A 20,311-nucleotide genomic window follows, 5' to 3' on the forward strand; every position below is an offset into this window, starting at 1 on the left:
AATAGAGCACTTTAAAATACCTCTGCAAAATTTATTGACTGCAAAGAGTAAAACCAACTTCAGATCAAAGGGAGGTTGTTTCTTACAGAGAAGCTATCTTAAATCAGTGGCAAAGGATCATATAATACTCTAATAAGTATGAATTTCTGATTTGAATTTTGGCACAGATGTTTAAACAGTGGTATAACAGTGGAGTGATTGCTTCTATAAGGAATAGCAAAAGTGATACAGCTTTTCATTAAGGAAAATGCCTACTATTTCTATATTTTAGCTGTTAAATGTTTTTAAAATCTAGTTTAAGTGTTCCAAAGTCATTGGGAGGATTTAAGAGGGACGTGCCAGGTTTGACTGCCCCTTAAAAGTGATTTAGGAAGGTTAATCTGTTGTCAACCAACTGTGTTCAATTGCTGTTGTCTAGGGGATGGTGATCTTAGAAGAATTCCCATTTCCAAAAGACATTCTGAAGAAGCAAATACAATTGACAGACCAAGAAGCTTTATTAAACGCCACAGGGAATTCGCAAGCTGCCGTTGAGAGACAGGATTCTTTGCCGGAGCATGACTTTGAAATGTCACCCAGCAGTCCCACTCTGCTCTTACGAAACATAGAAAAACAGGTAAAGTAAAACGGAATTGAACGGGCAGTGGAGCCAAATGATTGACTTCAGAAACAGGGCAGGTTCCATGGTGATGACTTCCAAAAGGGAAGATATTTTGCAGTCCTGAGAGGGGGTGCTGATGAATCGAAGGGCTTAAATAACTACACTGTACACCAGATTTACAAATTAGCCTTTTATTTCTGATGTGTCTGTGTCACCGCTTTGTTTCCATTCAAGCGGCCACATAACAACTCCAAGAGCCATCCACAAACCTGCCTCTGCTTTGTAGTTAGGGTCAGTGTAGAGTTGCCACAGGTTGTTTCAGGAAATACTCACACAGCTGACAGTGGAGATACATTGCACTTGAAATAAAAAAAAAAACCAGCAGAATGTGGTTGTTGATCTGCCTCCTCAAGCATCATGGGAATCAGGTTCCAAGCTGAGGAATTCCAGGTACTTAACAGGCATAGCAGAGGCGTAGTTGTGAGGGGAGTTCTGCTTTGTTGTTTTTAAAAGCTTCCAAGGTTAATTCCAGGGAATATGATGTAGACTCCAGCAGGGTTTTCTTTTGCTTGAAAGTACATAAAGAACATGATAGGATCACATTGCTGAAGGAGGTACAGGAAATTTGTTTTCAGAATGAATGTATGCAGTCTGTGTAAAGCAAACATGACAAAGCCACTGTGGGGCATCAATATGTTGATCTTCTGCTCCACATAAAATCCTTGTCATCCACGTGTTTTTTTCAATGGGATAAAAGTAACTTTAGGTACTAGTGAATCTCTGTGCCAATTTTTCTTATTTGATAATCATACTTTCTTGCTTTTAAAATGCTTCCCCTGTTTGATAGATCTTATCCACCACAGGCAGGAGTGGGGAAGCAATGAAACAGGAAATTTATATGCTCAGTGCCAGCAATTGCATAAGGTAAACCAAAGAGCATTTTTAGAAAGCGGTAAATTGCCCCTTTTTAAGTGGTTGCTTGGGGAATTAAACACACTTTTCAGTAAGGCATTTGACAATTAAAGTCGTAGTGATGTGTTTCCTGGTCCCCAGGTAGCCACAAACTTGGTCCAAGAACTTTGATGATCTGAAAATTACTTGGAATTAAAGCTGTTTTTCATTTAACGGATGTCACAGATCACATCGGATTTTTTCCCTTTACACCACAGAAGGCTCTGGGGTTTGATTTCCTTTTTGACTACCAGTTCTGTAAATCAGCCTTAAATCTGAGGGTCTGAGTTTCTTCTTGTTCAGTATTAGGAGCAGCAATGCTGTAGGCTGAAATACATCCACAGATATTCCCACAGGATTCTTCAGTCTGTTGTTAAGATATTGCTGTGTTAAAAATAATTTTACTTGTGAACAAAAAAAACCCTCGTATAGAATGGAAGTGACTGAGGCTGGAAATTTTTATTACTACTGTTTTCAAGTCCTTCTTAGAGCTTTCCAAGTTTTTTAAAAACATATATGTTTTTCCTTGTGTTTTGGAAGTCTGCCATTGTTTTTGTGCTTTTATATGTCATAGAGACTTTTCTCCTTACAGATTGAATTTTGTTGAGATTTTTAAATCGATCTGCTAAATATTTTACTGGCATCTCGTTTGCTTTGTCCAGACCTTTTGTAATTGACTTGCTGTTTCTGTGCTTCAATATCCATCCCTGAGTATTTTATTCTGATGTGAAATTTTCACCTGATCGCATCATTTGAACGTGAACAGAAAATATGTGAGTTGTAATAAAATGGAAAAAAAGTTTTTCTTCCCCTTTCTGCAGAAATGTAAAATGTAAATGTAAAATGAAAATGTGAGGAAAGCTTACTGGGTAACCTTTAACAATGCATGTTTTAAACATTCCTAGTTCTGAATGAAAATCCAACAAAGTAATGTAAAAGTTTTTTTAAAAAAGAAGTATGCAACATTTAATTTCTGTTTAGTATGCAAAACACAGTTTCCTCTAAGAAAACTATGTTTTTTGTCTGCCTTTAAGGTCTGACTTCTAAAACAAAAACATAGTTGAGAAATGTTATCTGGTGTCAGTCCACAATTCATTGCTTTGCAAGCAGTAGCTCTTAGTCTTAACAAGTTGGCTGCATTTGTTTTGGGGCAGTTCTGAAAGTCCGGGTCTTGATGTTTTTGGGGGTTTTCTTGTTGCTATTTTTGAGGATACCAGAATATTTTATTCATTTTATCTGTGGTTATAGTAGTCCTTCTGTAGTTACACTCCCTTTGTAAAAACACCTTTGTCAAAGTACAGTGAGCAATGAAGAGGATTCTTTTAAGAAGAAAAATACTTTGAGTGAACAAAATGTACAATGAATAGACAGTTGACCTTGTTTCCCCCCTGGTGAAATGCTTGTCAAATGGCCAGTTACCAACTCTGGCTGCAGCTGTTGTAACATCAGCTGTGCAGTGTTCTGGTTTCTTTTTCCCTTTAAAAAACCTTTGGTTTCAATAGTAAGATTGCTAATGTGTTTTGTGTGCTACTTACTCAAATGTATAAACAATGTCTTTGGCACGTTGTTCAGGGTTACGTTGGTGTTATCCTGGTTTTTCTGGTGTAGTTGAACATAATAATTGTGAAAGAAAAACCATGCAACAGTTGATTATTCACAAGAAGAAACTAAATGTGATTATTCCATGATGTATATGACTGGAATCCTGTGCAGGAAATCAACAAAACCCCAAGACCTTTGAGCTGTTGAGTCTGGATAAAATTCTGACTACATTTTTTTTTAAATTTTTTTTTCCAGAGTGCACAACTGAGTGAAATCATCAGCAGCCTAATCGCTCCACTCAATCTGTCTCCAGCTTCTTCATCTCTTTCCTCCAAGATCTGCAGGCACAGACAGCTGGTCAATGGCATCTCCTTCAGGTAGGTGACAGTGTAATTCTCTTTTTTTTTTGAGAATAACCTTTGGTAAAGTTATGTAGATGGAACTAAAAATCATTACAGTATTAAATCAGGAAAAGAGAGCTGCTTTCTGTAAGCTTCAAGAGAAGTCAAGTCTTGTTTATAAGTTTGAAAGTAGTAGGTTTTTGTGTTGTTCTTTGAGACATCATAAAAGTATGCAACCACTGGGAAGATGAATATATCTGTGAAGTAATGGAAGAGTACAGCAACACACTGCTTGTGATTGTTTGAGACTTAATGCCTTCTGTCATAGCGAGTACAGCTTTATTTCTGGAACAGTGACAAACTAGATTAGGAGAGTACATAAGCAATGTCACCTGTGTCCCAGCATGGCTCAGTGTCAGGGTGGCAAGTGCCATTAATTTTAAGCACATCGGTCTTCAATAAAAGGCCAAATTTGTCTTTGCCACCTCCATTTTCAGGAATCTGGAGATACTATTTTCCATTTGAGGTCTTTTGTTCTGAATGGACATACCTTCCAGGATGACTGTAGCTTGAAATTAATATTGTAGAAGAATGTTTCTCAGTAGTAGTCCATCTTTTACCCAAAGTAATTCCATCCTTTATTCAGAGATTTTAAGTACAGTACAAGCTGTAATAAGTATTAGTCTCAAAACAGGTTTAAGGTGATTGACTACAGTTCTGTCTTACAAAAGACTTGGGTACACCGGATATTTTTCCTGATACTGGTAATGTGATTTTTGAGGATGGAGGGGTTGCTGGTATTCACAGGTCTTAATTAAGATCAGGTGGATGAAGAAACTGTTCCCAGCTCGAGCTGTGGTGTTTATGGCAGAGTGTGCAGCAGAATGTAATTCCCTGGAATTCCTCTCTCTCCAAGGAGAGCTGGCCACACCGTCTGTGTCAGCAGCTTTGCTGCAGAGGCTGTAGCCTCCCACAAAGGGATTATAATGAGCAGCTTGGATGGGCACCTTCTTTAGCTGCCGTCTGTTCCACAGCAATTTTGTGACTCTGCCCTAAATATAAGGATGAAGGGGTCCTGTCATGTAATATCCATGCTCCTCATGTATCAGTTATTTACAGATAGTGTGGAGGAAAATCAAAAGATTCCTCAGAGTTCTGAAGTAAAAATAGCCCTGAAATAGGAATTCCTAATAGAGATGAGTATGTGAAAGAAGAGAGTAATTTAGTCTGTGTCTTCAATCTGTGCCTTTTTCATGAGACAGCTGAGGAATAGTTCCTTTTAAAAATGTTTCTAGAAGCGTATGAAGTTGACTTCTTGATGAGAGACTCTAATGATGTCACTTCAAGCCAATTCTCTTCTGATTTATTAGGCACTGTCCAAAATCAGTCTTCTTTCCATTTCATAAGTAACACAGTTGTTTGCTCATGGACCACTCTCTCTAAGGTTGGTTGTTTTCTACTCATGACCTATAAAAAGCCCAGAGAATGTTAGGACTTGGAAGATTTTCTCAGTGCTGTAGCTCTGAACTGGAATTTGATGAGTTAGCTGTTGGAAGGGGATCTGAGAGACTTGAGAGCTTTCTAGATGAGCTAAATGGGTAATTTTAACTTTTCAATGCTTATGAAGTGTTTAGAAATCTGCAAATAAATACTGTTCATTAAAGATGGTAATTAAATGTGATACAGGGTGGTTATCTGAGAATCTTGCAGGGAAATTCGCTCCCTCCTACTTCTTGGGGGTTTTTTGAGTGTGTTTCAAATTTTTTGAGGTATTTTATGGTAGTAGCTTTATGTTCAATCAATGGAGACAATTAAAAGCTGCAGTTAACTTAATTCTTGGCTGCATCTCCCTTTGCTTTTTTTAGAGCTCACTCTCACTGTATTCAGTACTTCAGAAAGTAGAAATCAAAATCAAATGGAAAGGGGATTTTTTTTTTTTTTATTTTGAGGGGGGAAAGAATGGATGAAAGCGATTTTTATTGAAGTAAATCCTTGAAATTAGTTGTAGGCTGTTGATGTGAAAAACACAGTAGTGCATGTTTCAAGTAGGTCTAAGCATGAAGTTCTTTGGGGTTGGTAATCATGGAGTTTGGACTGTTCCCAGTGGAAGTGGAGGTGCGTGTACATTTCCTGGCTGACTGAATGTGGGTAACCTTGAATTGCCATTGGTCAATGTTTAATTACGTCAGTGCCTTCATTTCTCTATGTAGCTTTTCTTTGCTCAATTGAATCTAAGTGCCAAGATTAGCCAGATGCATTGCATGAAGGTAGATGCTCATAGAAGCAGTTTCCTAAGCTAGTGATAACCACTTTGTTATGAGGGGAGAGGAAGGAAAAAGTTCATTACTTCAGTGCAAACAGTGCCTGTCTGGTGTCTTTGTGTGCAGGCGTGCACCTGGGAGTTAAGGTCAAGAACCAGAAAGGCCAACATGTGAGCTCTGAAGGGAGTGTTCCCAGAAATTTCATGACTTTCTCAGTTGGCAGTGCTCTACTGTAGAATCACATTTGGAAAACCACTGAAACTAAGATCAAACTAAATGGGCAACTCAAACCTTGATTGGGAAGCCTGTTTACACAGGTGACAGGAAAACCACACTGCTCTTTACTGGAGCTCCAGGCCATGGAGCTGAGATCTCTGCTCTGAAAATGGAGCTGTGCATTGCTGCAAGGCACAGGAGCGTTTGTAGAGCAGTTGGCAGAGACTGCAGAGACTTGGGCAGACCACCAGAAAAAAGACAGGAATCACAGAAGTTGAGGAGCCAGATTGAGGAGCTTTTTGTTCTAATTTACCTGTCCAAGTTGTCTCTCATGTGAAAGTCTAGAAGTTGGGCTTGGGACCATCTGACTACAAGGTGGATAATTAAAAAATGTTTTTGGTAATTCAGAGAAAGTATTTTAAGAAATCCATTGCATGGACTGTAAACCTTGTATTTCTTAAGCTGTAAAAATGCAGTGTTCACATTAAGAATGTCATGCTTCAGTATTTTGCTCTTTTTCTTGGCACTTACTGATACGTTCCTTTAAATACTTTGTACCATTCCTCTGTTAATTAGCACATTTTTTTCATGAGTCTGTGTTGCTTATTAGATTGTTCTGATGTGTCAGAAGAACAGCTCAAATTCAAGCCCATAAAGCCTTGTTGCCACACCAGCACAGCACGGGATGGTGCTTAATCACACTATCATAATAAACCCTTCTGTTTAATAAAAATGTACTGTTAGAAGAATACCACTTGTCAAAAAAGATGTGTAAGTGGCCTTGTAATTAATTACTTTTCATGTTTTGTTGTGTTACAGTTCTACTAATAAAACTGTGACTTGTCATAAGACAAAATAATAATTTGTGCAGATAGATGACCTGTCATGAACCAAGGCCAAAATATCTTTTATACTTGCACTGCTTGGGCAGTTTAGAGTTGTTATCAAATTTCTAAGTTTTGTAACAATAAATGCACACTTGAGTGCTTTTTGCAGCAAGCCTTCAACTTTGCAGGCAGATGTTCCTACAGCAACACAATGAATTCAGGAATACCTATAACAGGGAAGTCCAGTCTTCCCCTACCCAGTTGGGGGAGTGTTTTGAATTCTTGCCTTGTGGAACAGTTATGTGTTTTGGTGAGCAGAATGGCTGTAGATTGGTGAGAGTGGTCTGAGGTTGTTCCTCGTATCAGTGAAAGGTTTTCTATTGCTCTTGGCCACGTCTTTGCACTTGACTTTGACTCCACACAGAGTGTGTTGAGTTTCTAATTTTGATACAAGTGCTTTACAGTGAGTTTCAGCCCCTATGCTGAATGGTCACTGGTTTGTAAAGCTTTGCTTAGGTTTCAGTTCTTGACCAAAACTAAGAAATCTTGAAAGTATTAGGGCAGGACTCTAGGTCTCCTGTCTTGAGTGGAATGTCAGTTTGAAGGGAAATATTAATTGTAACTTAAGACTCATAGATGTTAAAAGTGTTAGAGAGTTCTTGAATTTGGAAAAACCAAACCCCACTATATGCTTGAGGGCTTCATTTTGACATTTGTTTCCATGAGCAGAAAGGTGAACAAGAAAAATAAACTTCCTTTTCTGACCACAGAATTCATCAACAAACAAAGCACATACACTGTTTCTTGAAACACTGTGCTAAAACATTTTAGTGCTTATAAAATTTCTTAGAATTAGATAGCTAATGCTAATCAGTGTGTGAAGTCTTGGCCTCTGCATGTGGAACATATTTAACTTTTTGTATTTCTTCCCCCCATTAATCATGAAATTGCAGAGCTTCAGACAACAGAGAGGTATCCTCTTCGAGCAACTGGTTGCTTGATCATCAGCACATCAAGAAAAGAAGAAGAGACAGGACAAGACTAAGATCTGTCTCTGTAACTAATGTGAGCACATCTGCCCGTACAAGGCCGCTTCATAGTTTCCAGAAGAGGAAACTCTACAGAATGCACAGTGCCTGTCACTGGAATCAGCAGGTAGGCCTCTCTCTGTAGGAGGGAAAACCAGAGTCCAGCTGCTGGAGTCTGCATGTGTCTTGTCTGGTATGCCAGAAGAATAAGTGCATGCTGTGCTGGTTATTCGTTGTGTCCAGGGCCCGTATAGTATGTGAGGCAGGAGTAACTGGGTGTGTCAGCAGGAGCTCAGAGTTAACGAGTTGAACGTAAAAATTAAAGATCACTCAGAGTTCTGTTTATCAAATAAGTTTGTTGTATGGCTATCTTTAAAGCTCTTGTACAGTCTAGGAGACAGCTCGAGAGGTTCCCTGGGAGGCCTGACTGCTGAGGAGACATGCTACAGTGTAAATCAGCTGCCCACTTGTTTTCAGAATATTTGTTTTAGCTACAAGAAAGTTTACACAGCTGATGGCACATTATTTTCTAGGAAATTGAATTGCAATATCTTAATCTTGTTTCTGTTTTTGCTGTTTCTGATTAGTCAGATTGCCTTTTTCATGACACACTAAAAAAAAAATACTTTAAAACTCTTAAAATTTTCTGCATTACAGAGGAATTAATATTTTAAAATGGAGAAAACCAAACTCTTTGTTGTGCAGGACAAGGCTATCTGTTTGCATCTGATATTAATAGCATATTTCTGGTAAGAATACATAATGAGTTTAGCTGTGGTGCTTAAAGCAACGCTCTAATTTGGGAGCAGAGACAGTACGAACTCATTCTTTAGAGCAGTACTAATCCCAAATGGTTTTAATTTCTTGGTTTTCCTTTGCCTTTTAAAAGTGTGTTACATCTCCATGTCTCCTCGACTAACTGCCTAGGATTTACTAAGTGTGCCAGTGGTCTAGGGAGAAATTTCCCTTGCAAGGATGTTTTGTGCTGATTCAGCATTCTCTGCAAAAACTGCAGACGTGTCCTAGTTTTAGCAAGATATTTTATTGAAAAACTGTCCGATTTCTTATTAGCTTCCTGGCAGTGGGGCTTAATGACTTGGCAGCTTGCCCTGGAGGTTTTGGTAGGGGAGTTGGGGGTAGAGTTGAGAGCTCTACCTCCTCCTAGATACCTAAGCTTCTCATCTTCCTTGTATTAAACAAGGAGTCTGTGGCTGACTTGGACTTTATTGTTTCCCATTCAATCCAATCCGTGTCCTGTTACAGATATTGGAGGCCTCATGCCTGAGTGATGCCTCCAATTCCACAAGTGCTTCTGGCAGCTATGGAGATGGATCCTTAGCCAGAGACTCCAGGACTTTCCCTTCCTTCTACTTAAACATGAGGAGTTTTCACTCTAGATGCAGTTTCTAAACTATCAGTTCTTCTAAACTGTTTTAAACTATCAGCTTTTCTGGAAGCATGTGTCTTTCAGGCTCATGTATTTCATATTTCTACAAGCACTGCCTGTGTCTCTGCGTTTTGAGAACTGGGCCAGTGTTAGTGCAGCTCAGAGAATAGCAGTGGAGCCTTGTGATCAGAAACTTCATTTCTGCAGCCCAGCATTGGGAGTTCAAGGCAGAGTTTACATTTTTACCTCCAACCAAGCCATAGAGCTGAGCTGCTCTGCATGCTCAGTAGTTTACCCTGACTTATAGATTAAAAAGATGTATTTGCAATTTACCTTTGATTGTAGAATGCAAGCAAACAGTGCATTTTCAGGTTACTATTTAAGACTTCAAATATTGGAAGCAACTGTGTGTCTGCTCCATGCTCTTGACATCTCTGACCATATACCAACCCAACTCCAGTGTCTCTGTACCAAAAGTGCAGAGATGTCCCAAAGACAGTGTGGTAAAACACCCCTGTAGGGAATGCTCTTTGTGCTTACTGCATCTCTCAGCTCAAAACCCTGTATTTAGACTCTGCTTTTCGATGTCCTTTCCATGGGGAAGTTAACCAGGGGGCAATGTGGAGAACTCCACCACAGGCTATAGATAGATGTGCTCCAATTCCTAGAGAAAATAAGACGTGGTGGCAGCAATCAAACTGTTAGCTTCAGTCTTCATGCCAGTGCCAAACTCATTTCAAGTTTTCAAAATTAAGGTAAAGCAGTGAGCAAAGCCTCTTACACAGTTTTGGTTAAAAACAGAGGATCAGAGATTCCACTGGGGAAGTAAGTGATAAAATTAGACTGGACGTTTCCAGCACATTCTGACAATCAAATCTAAATGGGTATGGGGGCTCTGAATTACGAGCCATCAGCAGTGTATTGTTTCATTCAATAAATCTTAGCTAACAGGGCCTGTTACTTTGTTAGTCCTGCACTTGCCACACTTGGTTTCCTAGCTGTTGTTGAGATTGCTCAGCCTGTAATGGAAGAGCACTGGCTATCAGCCCAGGCTGGCTGCTGGATTAGGCAGATGTCCAAGGGTAAAATGGGGAATGGCTTCTGGGATTGATACCTGGTTTTCTCTAAAAATGCATTTATATTCCTAGTAGTAATCTAGCAAATTTCCTCTGGTCTTTCATGGAAAAAAGGATTTACTTCTTAGCAGCATGGAAAATAGTTTGATTTTTAACATAACTTTAGTGTGTCATCTCTAGCAAGTGCCTCTCCTGTATTTCCTCAAGTTTTACATATTTATGTAACCCCTGATACCACAGTTGGTAGGCAACCCCATTTCTTTAAGGTCAATGGCCTGAAAGCAAACTGGAGCTATGGAAGGCTTGCTGCCACCTCCCTGCAGCAGATGTGGAGTTAACAGAGACCAGATTGCCAAAGTCAGAGGAGAAAACTGAATCTTCTGAAATTTGCAGCTCCAGCTTCTTCATGGTGCCTGGTTCAAAAACCACCAGCAAGCAGCGCCTGGCAGTGCTGAGGGGCAGTGCTGCTGTGCAGAGTAATTTGAGAAAGACAGTGACTAAAGAATTCTGACCAGAGAATCACAGCAAAATGCAGACTTCCCATGTGTGGGAGATTAAAAAATGTTGGGATAGCTTTGAGGAACTTGGGTATGGGGGGTTTTTTGTGATACCTGGTTGTACTCTCTGTGCATCTGAATGGCTTTCAGTTTGTTGTCCCTCACATCTCTTCAGATTCATTTGAGAAACTCATTCTCTCCCTTCACCCCCCAATATCCATGATAGGAAAAGCAGAGTATGAAACTGTGAACTGCTATCCCATCTGTCAGTTCATAAGGTCACTGGGAAGACAGCCACATTTTTTGTCTTATCTACTGCCATGCCACATACATTTACAATGAGTATGTAGTGACCTATTAGCCTCCTAGTGCCTGTTGAGAGATGCCCTATATTGTCCTCTACTTAGCTGTATTTCTTTTCTGAAGAGGGCTACACCTGCTCTGCTTACACAGGGTGGTATCTGAAAGAAAATATAGAATGCTATGAAACTCTAGACGACCTTCCAGACTGACAAGATAGACTGCAAATAAATTAAAACAGGATGCAGGGTGTTTGGTTTATCTGTCACCATCTGATATCCTCAGGAACTTGAAACATCCCTCGGGGCCAAATCTGCTTGTCCCCTAATTCAGATTTACTTAAGTACCACAGATGATCTGTTTTTCTATCTTTCTTCCCTATCTAAATAGCTTGGTAAGAGCTTAGGCCATTTCTCAGTTGTGAGTCAGTGCACAAGCCACCCAGAATAATCCACATGCACAACAAAAAAATCCATGAAAACCTTATACAGCTCTAAGTGAATTTAAGAGGCAACAGAGCAATGAGATCTGAATACTGTCAACTTTGGGTCTGTCCATTTCTTTGCAGGGTTGTAGAGCACAGTGGGTTTTTTTAATCTGAAAATTCTCATTGTATTTGTATCTCCACCTGCTGGAGGAAGACTTGATTGTGTGGGCTGAGGCACATGGAGGAAAACAGAATTCAAATTTGCAAAGATGCCAGCACCCTGAAAGTTGGGAATTGAGATGCAAAAACGTATGTTTTGGATATCACAAGAAAACAGGTGATATAATGTTGCCAGCTCTTGCAGTTGCATATTCCCAGATTTTTTTCTCCACAGTCTCAAACGGGAGTTAAGTGAGAGCAGAAGAATATCTGCTTTTGTTTAGTGATTTGGAAAGAAAAAAAGTCATTGCTTCTTCAGAAGGCTCCAAAACAGACAGGAGAAAAGTATTGAAATTCTAGGGTATGCGTTTCTTATTTTAATCTAATTCTTATGCTGCTTCTATGATTTTTGTGTCCAGCAGCATTCCCAGTGCATGCTTGGGGCCAGTGAGGCTTTCTGTAGATGCCACTTGATAAATACATATGGGTCTTCTCCCATTATTAATTTTCAGTTTTTAGGGAAGAGTATGTGTGTATGTATATATATACACACATACTATTATAATTTGTATCTATCCAGCATGCAGAGCCTTTATCTTACTTTAACAGTGGAAGCTGCTTTAACACTGGAAGCTATAAAATAGGTTAAAAGTCACTGAAACCTGAGTGGGAAAAGAAGAAGTTCTCCTGTGCATTCAGGTATTCTGAATGTGTGACAAGACTTTAGTGTAGTGGGCAGGAAGGACACCTCTAGTTTTGTAATACTGGCAGTGGAACTAGATCCATCCTTTGTGAGGTTTGTGGCAGACCAGTCAGCCTGTGAATTCTTTTTTTTTCAGAATGAAAAACCTGTGTACTTTCCACAGTCCTACACCTCTAGCTTATTATGACAGTTCTGTAATGTTTTACTGATCACATCAACTCTTAATTTCTGTGTGGCATTTTTGAAAAGATATCCCTATGGATTAACATGTCTTTCCTTCTTTTAGTTAAACTGATCAAAGATTAAGCATTAGCCTTGATTTTTCAATTGATTTACTAGTTGAACTAAAGGTCTTTGTTTCGGGATGTAGAGGACAGCGTGCACTTCCTACAAAGCAGGTGAAAGTCTCCCATTGGCTTGTAGCAGGATTAAAGAAGCTAAACTCCATGTATATTTAGGAGAGGTGGGTGGTCTCTGAGAATGGTAGAAGCTATAAGTCCTTTTAGGACACTGTCCAAAAATCTGAATTTGAGACAAACTGGATGCTGAGTAAGTTGTCATTAGTGTTTTATGGAAGTCTCTGTTCTCCACCTGGAAAAACTGGTTTCTGCCATAGGATCTGCCACTTTATCCTTATTGACAGCTTCAGAGGGACCAGAGGTAGATGAATTCATTTACATCTCAAGGCAGCTTGCTTCCCTGTACCTAACCTGCACGGGAAAGGTCTGTCCATCTGACATCTGTAGAAACTTCACCTGAAAGGGAGAGTCTGTTGTACGGTGTGCATGTGTCAGCACCATCTGTTGTGCACCTTCCCATGCAAGGATGTCTTAGATGCTTTGCCCACCTTCTCTCCCATTACATGTTGATAAGAGAGAAGGTCTTTGAGGCTTTCAAATTAACCTTTCACTGCCCGTGTGTTGTGTGTTGCCCCAAAGCACTCTGCAGTGAAGTCCTGCACGTTTATCTTGTGATTAAAAGAGGTTTCATGGAACTCTTATGTTCTGCCAGAGGGTCATAGCTCTGCTCAGAGCAGGTTGTTGAGTGCAGAAGACAAAGGCAATGGAGCAGTGGGCTGGCCTTTAAGGGAGATGCTGAAGCACTGAAGCAGAGAGGTAATAGGATTAAAACTTGGTGTGTTTGATATTTAAAGAGTCATGACCCATACACACAGTGGTTCTCTTGAATCCCATAATTAAATCTCTGCAGTTTAGTTGGTTACCCATTTAAAGAACAGATTTTGATATTGAGGGGGATAGCTCTTCTTTGATGTTGCTGAAAAGTTCTGAGGGTGTGTTTGTAGGTAGAACAAATGCATTTTCCTTGCCTTTCTGGGCTTAATAAAAATAATCAGGAGCAGACATGACAGGTATTCAGCAGGGTGTATTTGTGCAAACTTAATTAACTTACTGGATTCATACACAGTAGCATAATTGAACTGTGTCTGTGTACTGTTACATTTAGGCATGTCTCCAGAAATGGTAGGAGTTTTAGTGATCCGTAGCTGAAACCAGAAAATGAGTATTCACTTCAGAATTTTTGTAAGGGAGCACAAAATATATTTCTTTTCAATTATGGCACACTTCATAGACTCACACTTTTTTCTCTGCAGAAGTTTGGGTGACCAGTAGTGGTCAGCTTTCTGACCCTTCTATAACAGAGGCATGAGCCAGTTGTGCTTTGCCTAGTGCATCACTTTATCACAAAGAAGTGCGAGAATTGTTTTGAATATCAAAATTATTTGCTTACTGTATTTTCTGTAACTCAGTAAAACGGCACTATGAGGGAAAAAAATCCAAGTTTAGAATTCATAATATTCTAGAAAATTAGATTCTGTTGATTGACACTGTTCCTTATGAAGTTTAAACCAGAATGCTATTTTAGTTGAATATTTAAAGCTTGCACACTCCTGATTTCCTCTTAAATACAATGTGTTTTCCTTAATAGAATGAATTTAATGTAATATTATAATTCATATCTGCTTGAGCTCAGGAAGCATGAGATTTTGTATTTCTGTAGTGAAGAAAAATGCTCCAGGAGATGTACAAGGTATAGTAGAGCAGCAGAAAAATTGATAAGAGTTTAGTAATCTTGCTTTCTGAAGAGCTGACATTGTGGTCAGGCTTGCTACAGGGGCCTGTCTTGTAAAAGCTGTGTGCCATGGTCTTCCTGAAACCCCTTGTCATTGCTGTTGATGAATGGATATATTTATGGGCTTGTTTTCAGTTGGGGTGGGGTGGATTTTTTTGTCGTGTTAAAGAATTGATAATTTACTGCTGTAAAAGGCAGCTGGGTTGCAGACTGTGTTCTGCTCGGAATTGGAAGCAGGGAGAGTTTAGCTTACCAATAAACAGATCTTCAGTTTTGTTTCAGTAAGGTTGAAGCACTTTCTTTGAATGACACACTTTAATTCCAGAGCAAAGGGCTTCTGAAATTTTTTCCTCAAGAGTTGATTAAGTTGACATTCCTGACAAACATCACTAATTCAGCTTTTTCCAGTGGAAAACTACTCCATGAGAAACTTAAACCAGATCTGGTAGCTAGGAACACAGACACTACCAGGTTTTTTAGCTTTTTTTTTCTAATAGCCTCACAGACATTTAAATAAAAATGCTCTTGCTTCTATAGAAGTCCTTATTTTCTTTATATTACAAACTAGCTTAATGAAAGATTTCATTACTTAGATATTGATGCCAGAGCATTTGAGGCACTAATGCACAAATTCACGGATGAGGTTTTATAATTCCCACCACAGGCAAGTTGAAGAAAAGAATTTTGCATTTACCAAAATTGGCAGATGGATTTTAATACAGTTTCAAAATAGATTGTGACTGTGGAGGTTGTTTGACCATGTTTTTGAGCAGGCTGAGTTTTAAGCTATAATCTAAATGTGTTTGTGGCTAGAGTGAACTAAAGCAAGAAAAAGTGAGTCAGGACTATAGAACTGGATGTCAGAATGTGATGGTCTTATCTATATATTTTCTAGGTAATTTTACTAATTAGTATTCGGGGATTTCTTTTTAAAGAATGAGAGATTTATTTACTGCAATGTGGATTCATTTCTGTAAAAAAAGGACAAGCAGAAGTGGTGCAGTTGCAGCTTAAATAGTGGAGTTTCAGGAAGCTACTTCATTTCTAAAAACCAAATATGAAGAGGAAATATGCTTTTGTGCATTTTTGAAAAGCAAGCCCTTAGTGCATGGAGGTAGAGCAACTACTTAAAAGCTCTTTAAGCTTGAGTTTAATGGTCCGTATAATGGGAAACATTAAACTCACTTCAGCATTTATCCCTCTAGTGTTTCCAAACACAGGTCCCAGTTCTGCTAGCACTTCATGGATGTTTAAAGTTTAACAGATGAAGAGTCCCATATGTTCGTCACAGGAGAATAACACAAAATAACACAACGTTGATTTGAAGGAGTCCTGGGCTAGAAAAGAATTCTTTCCAAGTTAAGTTGAAAGTACTTGTGTATAGACCTATGTATGGAGATCAAAGTGGATTTAGGTCTGTTAATGTTCCCTTGTGGGGGGAGAAAAGTTAAATATGAGAACCTCACCACCATCACAGCATTACAACATCCTTGCTTGATTTTAATAGTTTCTTAGATACAGTAGCAGTGTAGGGAAGTTGTTGAGAAGAAGGGAAGAGATGGAAACGAGAACTTTTTAGTGGAATATTTTCTAAGATAGTGTGGGTTGTGAACACTGATGCCATCTGACAGAAGGACTGATTTCAGTAAGTGGAGGGGGATTTTATGTGGTGAATATAATCACTGCATCACTAATACATGAGTGGCACTGCTAGAAAACAGCCTGGAATATTTCAGGCAGGAGAAAGCAGCTGAAGAGATTTCTTGGATTTGGAAAGCAGCAGTACTGAAAATATAAGTCATGTTCATTGATGTTCTTGCCTTTGATGCAGCTGCTAGATGTCTCCTTTTATATGTTGTATTCATTCTTACAGTATTTTACACTGGAACTCTTTTCCAGGAGATGATAAGTGTGACTATTTGCACAGTGATAGGCTGAGACCCTTGAAGTACCCACTTCTCTCCCTTGCTGTTTGTAGGATCTGCAACATTTGGCAAAGTATCAAAGACCTATAGAAACCCTTAAAATGTCAGTATTTGGGGGATTACTACCACTGCTATCCAATAAGACTTAAAGTACCATCAGAAGTATTATTTCCCTACAGGACTTCTGTAGCATGTGCTGAAGCACAGACTTGACTGTTTGCTGCTTTCTTGTAGCATCAAATTCAGTTCTTTCCTTCTGTCTTTCAGAGCTCAGTATATGGCCTGCACTCTGATGCTTACTCCTGCCCATTTTCACCTTCTGTCTCAGTCCCGTTATCTCACACCTACCAGTTCTGTGCCACCCATCATTTTACCTTCCATACTTGACCAAGCCTCACAAATAAGCAGCTAAATTAATCTTTCTTTGCAGTTCTCCTCTTCCTAGTAATTCCCCTTACTACCTATTAATCAATCCTCAGTGCGTCCCTCTCTGTATTTATTGCTGTGTGTCTTCTTTTGTTTATGTTGCTTACCTGATGTTTAAATTGTAACAAGGTGAAGACTTTGCCCTCTTGTTTTGTGTAAGTACACGGTGTGCTTAAAATGTTAAATATAGTTGTTTACATTAAAATGGATGAGCTCGAACTGTCTAGAGATATTGATAGTAAAAATGTGACGGGATAAACAAAGGAGACCCTTCTATTTAGTCTCGTGTTAGGTTTGTTTGTGCTCTCTATCTTGCCTGTTGTGCTGGAATTAAATTTTAAAGGGTATGGATTTGTCATAGGATAGATCAAAATAAGGATTAGAAACAGTTAGGTTTTCTCTGAAAGCTTTGACAGCTGTTTCCTGCCCCTAATTGAAGGGGGTTTTTGTATTCTTTGTATTGTACACCATGGGCCACGATAAGTGGAGGTAAGTCACACTTAGACTGTCTGAAGTTTGTAGGAATACTTCTGCCATTCACATGTTAAAGGATGTCACTCCCTGAGTTGTTAGTTTGTTGGGGTTTTTTCCTCTTCTGGTCTAATTTGAAGTACATGAGTAAAGGAGAAGTTAAACTTTGTTTCTATGTATTCTTGCAGACTCTGCCATGTAGAGATGCCTCCTTTCCATGTAAAACTCAGTTGCCATATGTGGTGCCGGCCTCCACTTTGACCAGCAATGAGTACAGCACAGAATCTAAAATCCTAGATTACGTGCAAGAGCTGGACTCTTCCTTCCATCCAGTCTTATCATTCCCTTCTGGTAAGTAATGCCATGACTACAACAGGGTGGTTGTGCTTGTGGCAGCTGTAGAGGTTAAGGACTAACTTGTCTTTTGAGTGATTTTTAGAACTTAGTTTTCTTAATAGAAAACCTCACACTGTCAAAATACATGAGTTTAGACTACAAATCTGAACTTCATCCTAACTTTTGAAAAGCACACCACCTAGGTTTCCTATACCAGCAATGCTCTTACAACCTAGAAAGACTGACCAGGAAAAAGGTGGGTTTGGGTGTGTCATGGTGTGTCTAATTGAGTCAGTGTTAGTCCTTTAGAGATGGTGCTGCTACCAACACACTACCATATCTTAGTTGTGTTGTTTTCATAAGCAAATTTCTGTTCAGGCCCTTTGTACTAGTTTTAAAAAGCTTTTTTTAGGTTTTCTAATTGTTTTTGTGATAATCAGCATTTTTGTGATCTTCAAAGTTTATGATTTCTATCATCTGATTCTTTAGTCTTTTTGGACAAGAATGCATGTGATGTCTGTGGCTCAGCTGTGAAGTTAGTGCAGGTGCAACCCAACAGCAGTTGGGACTTCAAAATGGAATAATAAATGCTGCTATCAGCACAAGTGATTCATCCTATTGAGTTTTTGTGTGATTTTTTTTGTTTTAAGAAAATCCTGTTTCCAGATTCATGCTTTACTCAGTGCTTTGTGTACTTTGCTGTCTCTGCCTCCTCATAAAGACCACTAGTCTGTTTGTCATTTTCTTTCATGTGAAAGAATTACTGTGAATAAATGCATGGTAGAAATTTTCCAAGTTGTAGCCTGATTCAGTTTCATGTTTTCTTTGCAGCTTTCTTGGTTATCCCCTTCCAGAGAAATAACTTCTCTTAAAATACTGCTTGTGCTGTGCCCACATCTTTATATATTAAAAAAACCCAAAAGCGCCAGCAGAGTAAAGGAAAAGGGGTTTGTTTTAATTTTCTCTTTGTGCTAAAAATGTATTATTGGCCTTTGTTTTGTTTTGGAACTCTGGGAGTTTGATTTTTTAGTGTGCAGAGAGGGATTCGAGATTCAGATGTAGTTCTCTCACGTTGTCTTTTCTTGTATTTTGCTTTCAAAGGTGAATCATAATTTGCAGACAACCTAGCAAATAGGGTAGAGAGACTGACTCACTTCTGGAAGCAGAGCTGCCCATAGGTCTAAGTCTTGCCTTCACAGTTTCCAAATGACCAAGGATCTTGTCCAAAAATACATCAGTAGTTGCAGTGTCCCTTAAACACAAAAGCACCTGTTTAAACTTGCACCTTGATAACTGGAGAATTGTAGTTTGTGTTTAAGAAGCTTGGGCTTCTGGTATTTCTGCACCTAGCCTGTGGATAAACTGAGACAAGCACTCCTGCCCTTTTGGTTAAGATAGAGGAGCACAAAATAAAAAATCTCTGAAACATACAGGTTGTTCCTCAGGTGAAAAAAGACCAAACCAAAAAAACCCAAACCAAAGCAGGAGAAATGTTTTGGTTAATTCTTTACTTAAATTTTGTGACTAATACACCTTTGAAGACCTTCTTTATGTTTTACTTGGAAGTAGAATAGGAAGCACGGCAAGATCCTTGAGGTGTTATGACAGAATACCTAGATAGATCCATATCAAATTGAAATAAATTGTTCTTTTTAGCAAAATATGTTGAAAGTTTCTGTCCTGGCTCACCTTGAAGGCACATGAGGCTGAGATTGTGTGTAAATATAAGTAATTTAAGGCCCACCCTTGGATGCTGCCCTTGGTCCTCTTCTCATTCTGAATATACTAGCTGTCAAGCTGGCTTCTTACACTGACTTTTTTTTTTCCTATTTAATTTCTCTTCATTCTTGTAATTTCTTTTTTCCCAGAAAGGCTTTTCAGAGAGACTTATTTTTCTTAAGCCTTCCTGCCTTACAACAGGGGGTAAATTCCTTACCACTTGAGATGTTTTGCAGGCTAATTCTGGGTTAGAGCTCCCATCAGGAAATGAATTGCCTTGCCCTGCTGTAACCTTTTCAGGGAGAGAGAGAAGGAATGTACCTTGAAATTACCTCTAGGCTCCCGGCAGTAACAATTTCCAAAAGCATTAATGACTAATGACTTGTACCCAAAAGGCTGAACTGAAGCCTCTGGAGATTCCAGGAAAAGCACCCTGTGTGCTCTCTGCTGTGCTGGGTCTTGTGCAGGAGTTCATCAAGAGGGGAAGAGCCCAGGCTTATTCTCACTCAGTACCTTCCAGAGCGTGTGTCACTCAGCACTGCTCAGGGATTATATTGCACTGTGTTGGGTGAATCAATTCCTAGACCTTTAGTGATGATGGATATTACATTGGCTCAGAGGTTGCCATATTTCTAATACTGACCCTCTTCCATTTGGATTTTTGATTTTTTAGATATTCCTCTTCACGTATACTTTGAAACATTATTAAGGAAGGATGACATCAAAGGAGAACCTGTTGATACCTCATCTTTGGGAGGGGAGTTTAAAGTGTCCTCTGACAGTGGTATGTAAAGCAACATATTTTAGTATTGGCAAGACCATTTTCTGATCATTTGTCAGTAATTTCTTCCATGAAGAGGTTCAGTTTATAAATTTAGCACAGAGCAGGTTATCAAAGAAGGTAACCAATTAAGGCTTTAGGTGGAAGAGGAATCTCCTCCCAGACCACAGTGTCAAGCTCTCCTTTGTTGCACTGATGATCCCACCAGAGCCGTAGGAGGGCACTAATAGCAAGTGGGGGAGTTTG

General features: G+C 39.2%; 1 protein-coding gene across 14 annotated transcripts in view; it reads left to right on the forward strand.

Annotated features, from left to right (window-relative positions):
• KANSL1L (KAT8 regulatory NSL complex subunit 1 like) overlaps window positions 1-20,311 on the forward strand; it is a 59,653-nt gene that overhangs the window by 25,339 nt on the left and 14,003 nt on the right. For all 14 annotated transcript variants that reach the window (XR_007904576.1, XR_007904577.1, XM_051787738.1 and 11 more), the window contains 5 exons: window positions 419-616; window positions 3,350-3,471; window positions 7,693-7,894; window positions 17,418-17,580; window positions 19,958-20,068. Coding sequence is in view for 12 of the 14 variants with exons in the window: in XM_051787738.1 (XP_051643698.1) it covers window positions 419-616; window positions 3,350-3,471; window positions 7,693-7,894; window positions 17,418-17,580; window positions 19,958-20,068 (796 nt within the window). In the remaining 2 variants the exon portion in view is untranslated. The remainder of the gene's footprint in view (window positions 1-418; window positions 617-3,349; window positions 3,472-7,692; window positions 7,895-17,417; window positions 17,581-19,957; window positions 20,069-20,311) is intronic.

Source organism: Manacus candei, unplaced genomic scaffold, assembly GCF_025592945.1.
Source record: "Manacus candei isolate 608988 ecotype Guabito, Panama unplaced genomic scaffold, ASM2559294v1 h1tg000023l, whole genome shotgun sequence".
In the NCBI taxonomy this organism is placed as follows: Eukaryota; Metazoa; Chordata; class Aves; order Passeriformes; family Pipridae; genus Manacus; species Manacus candei.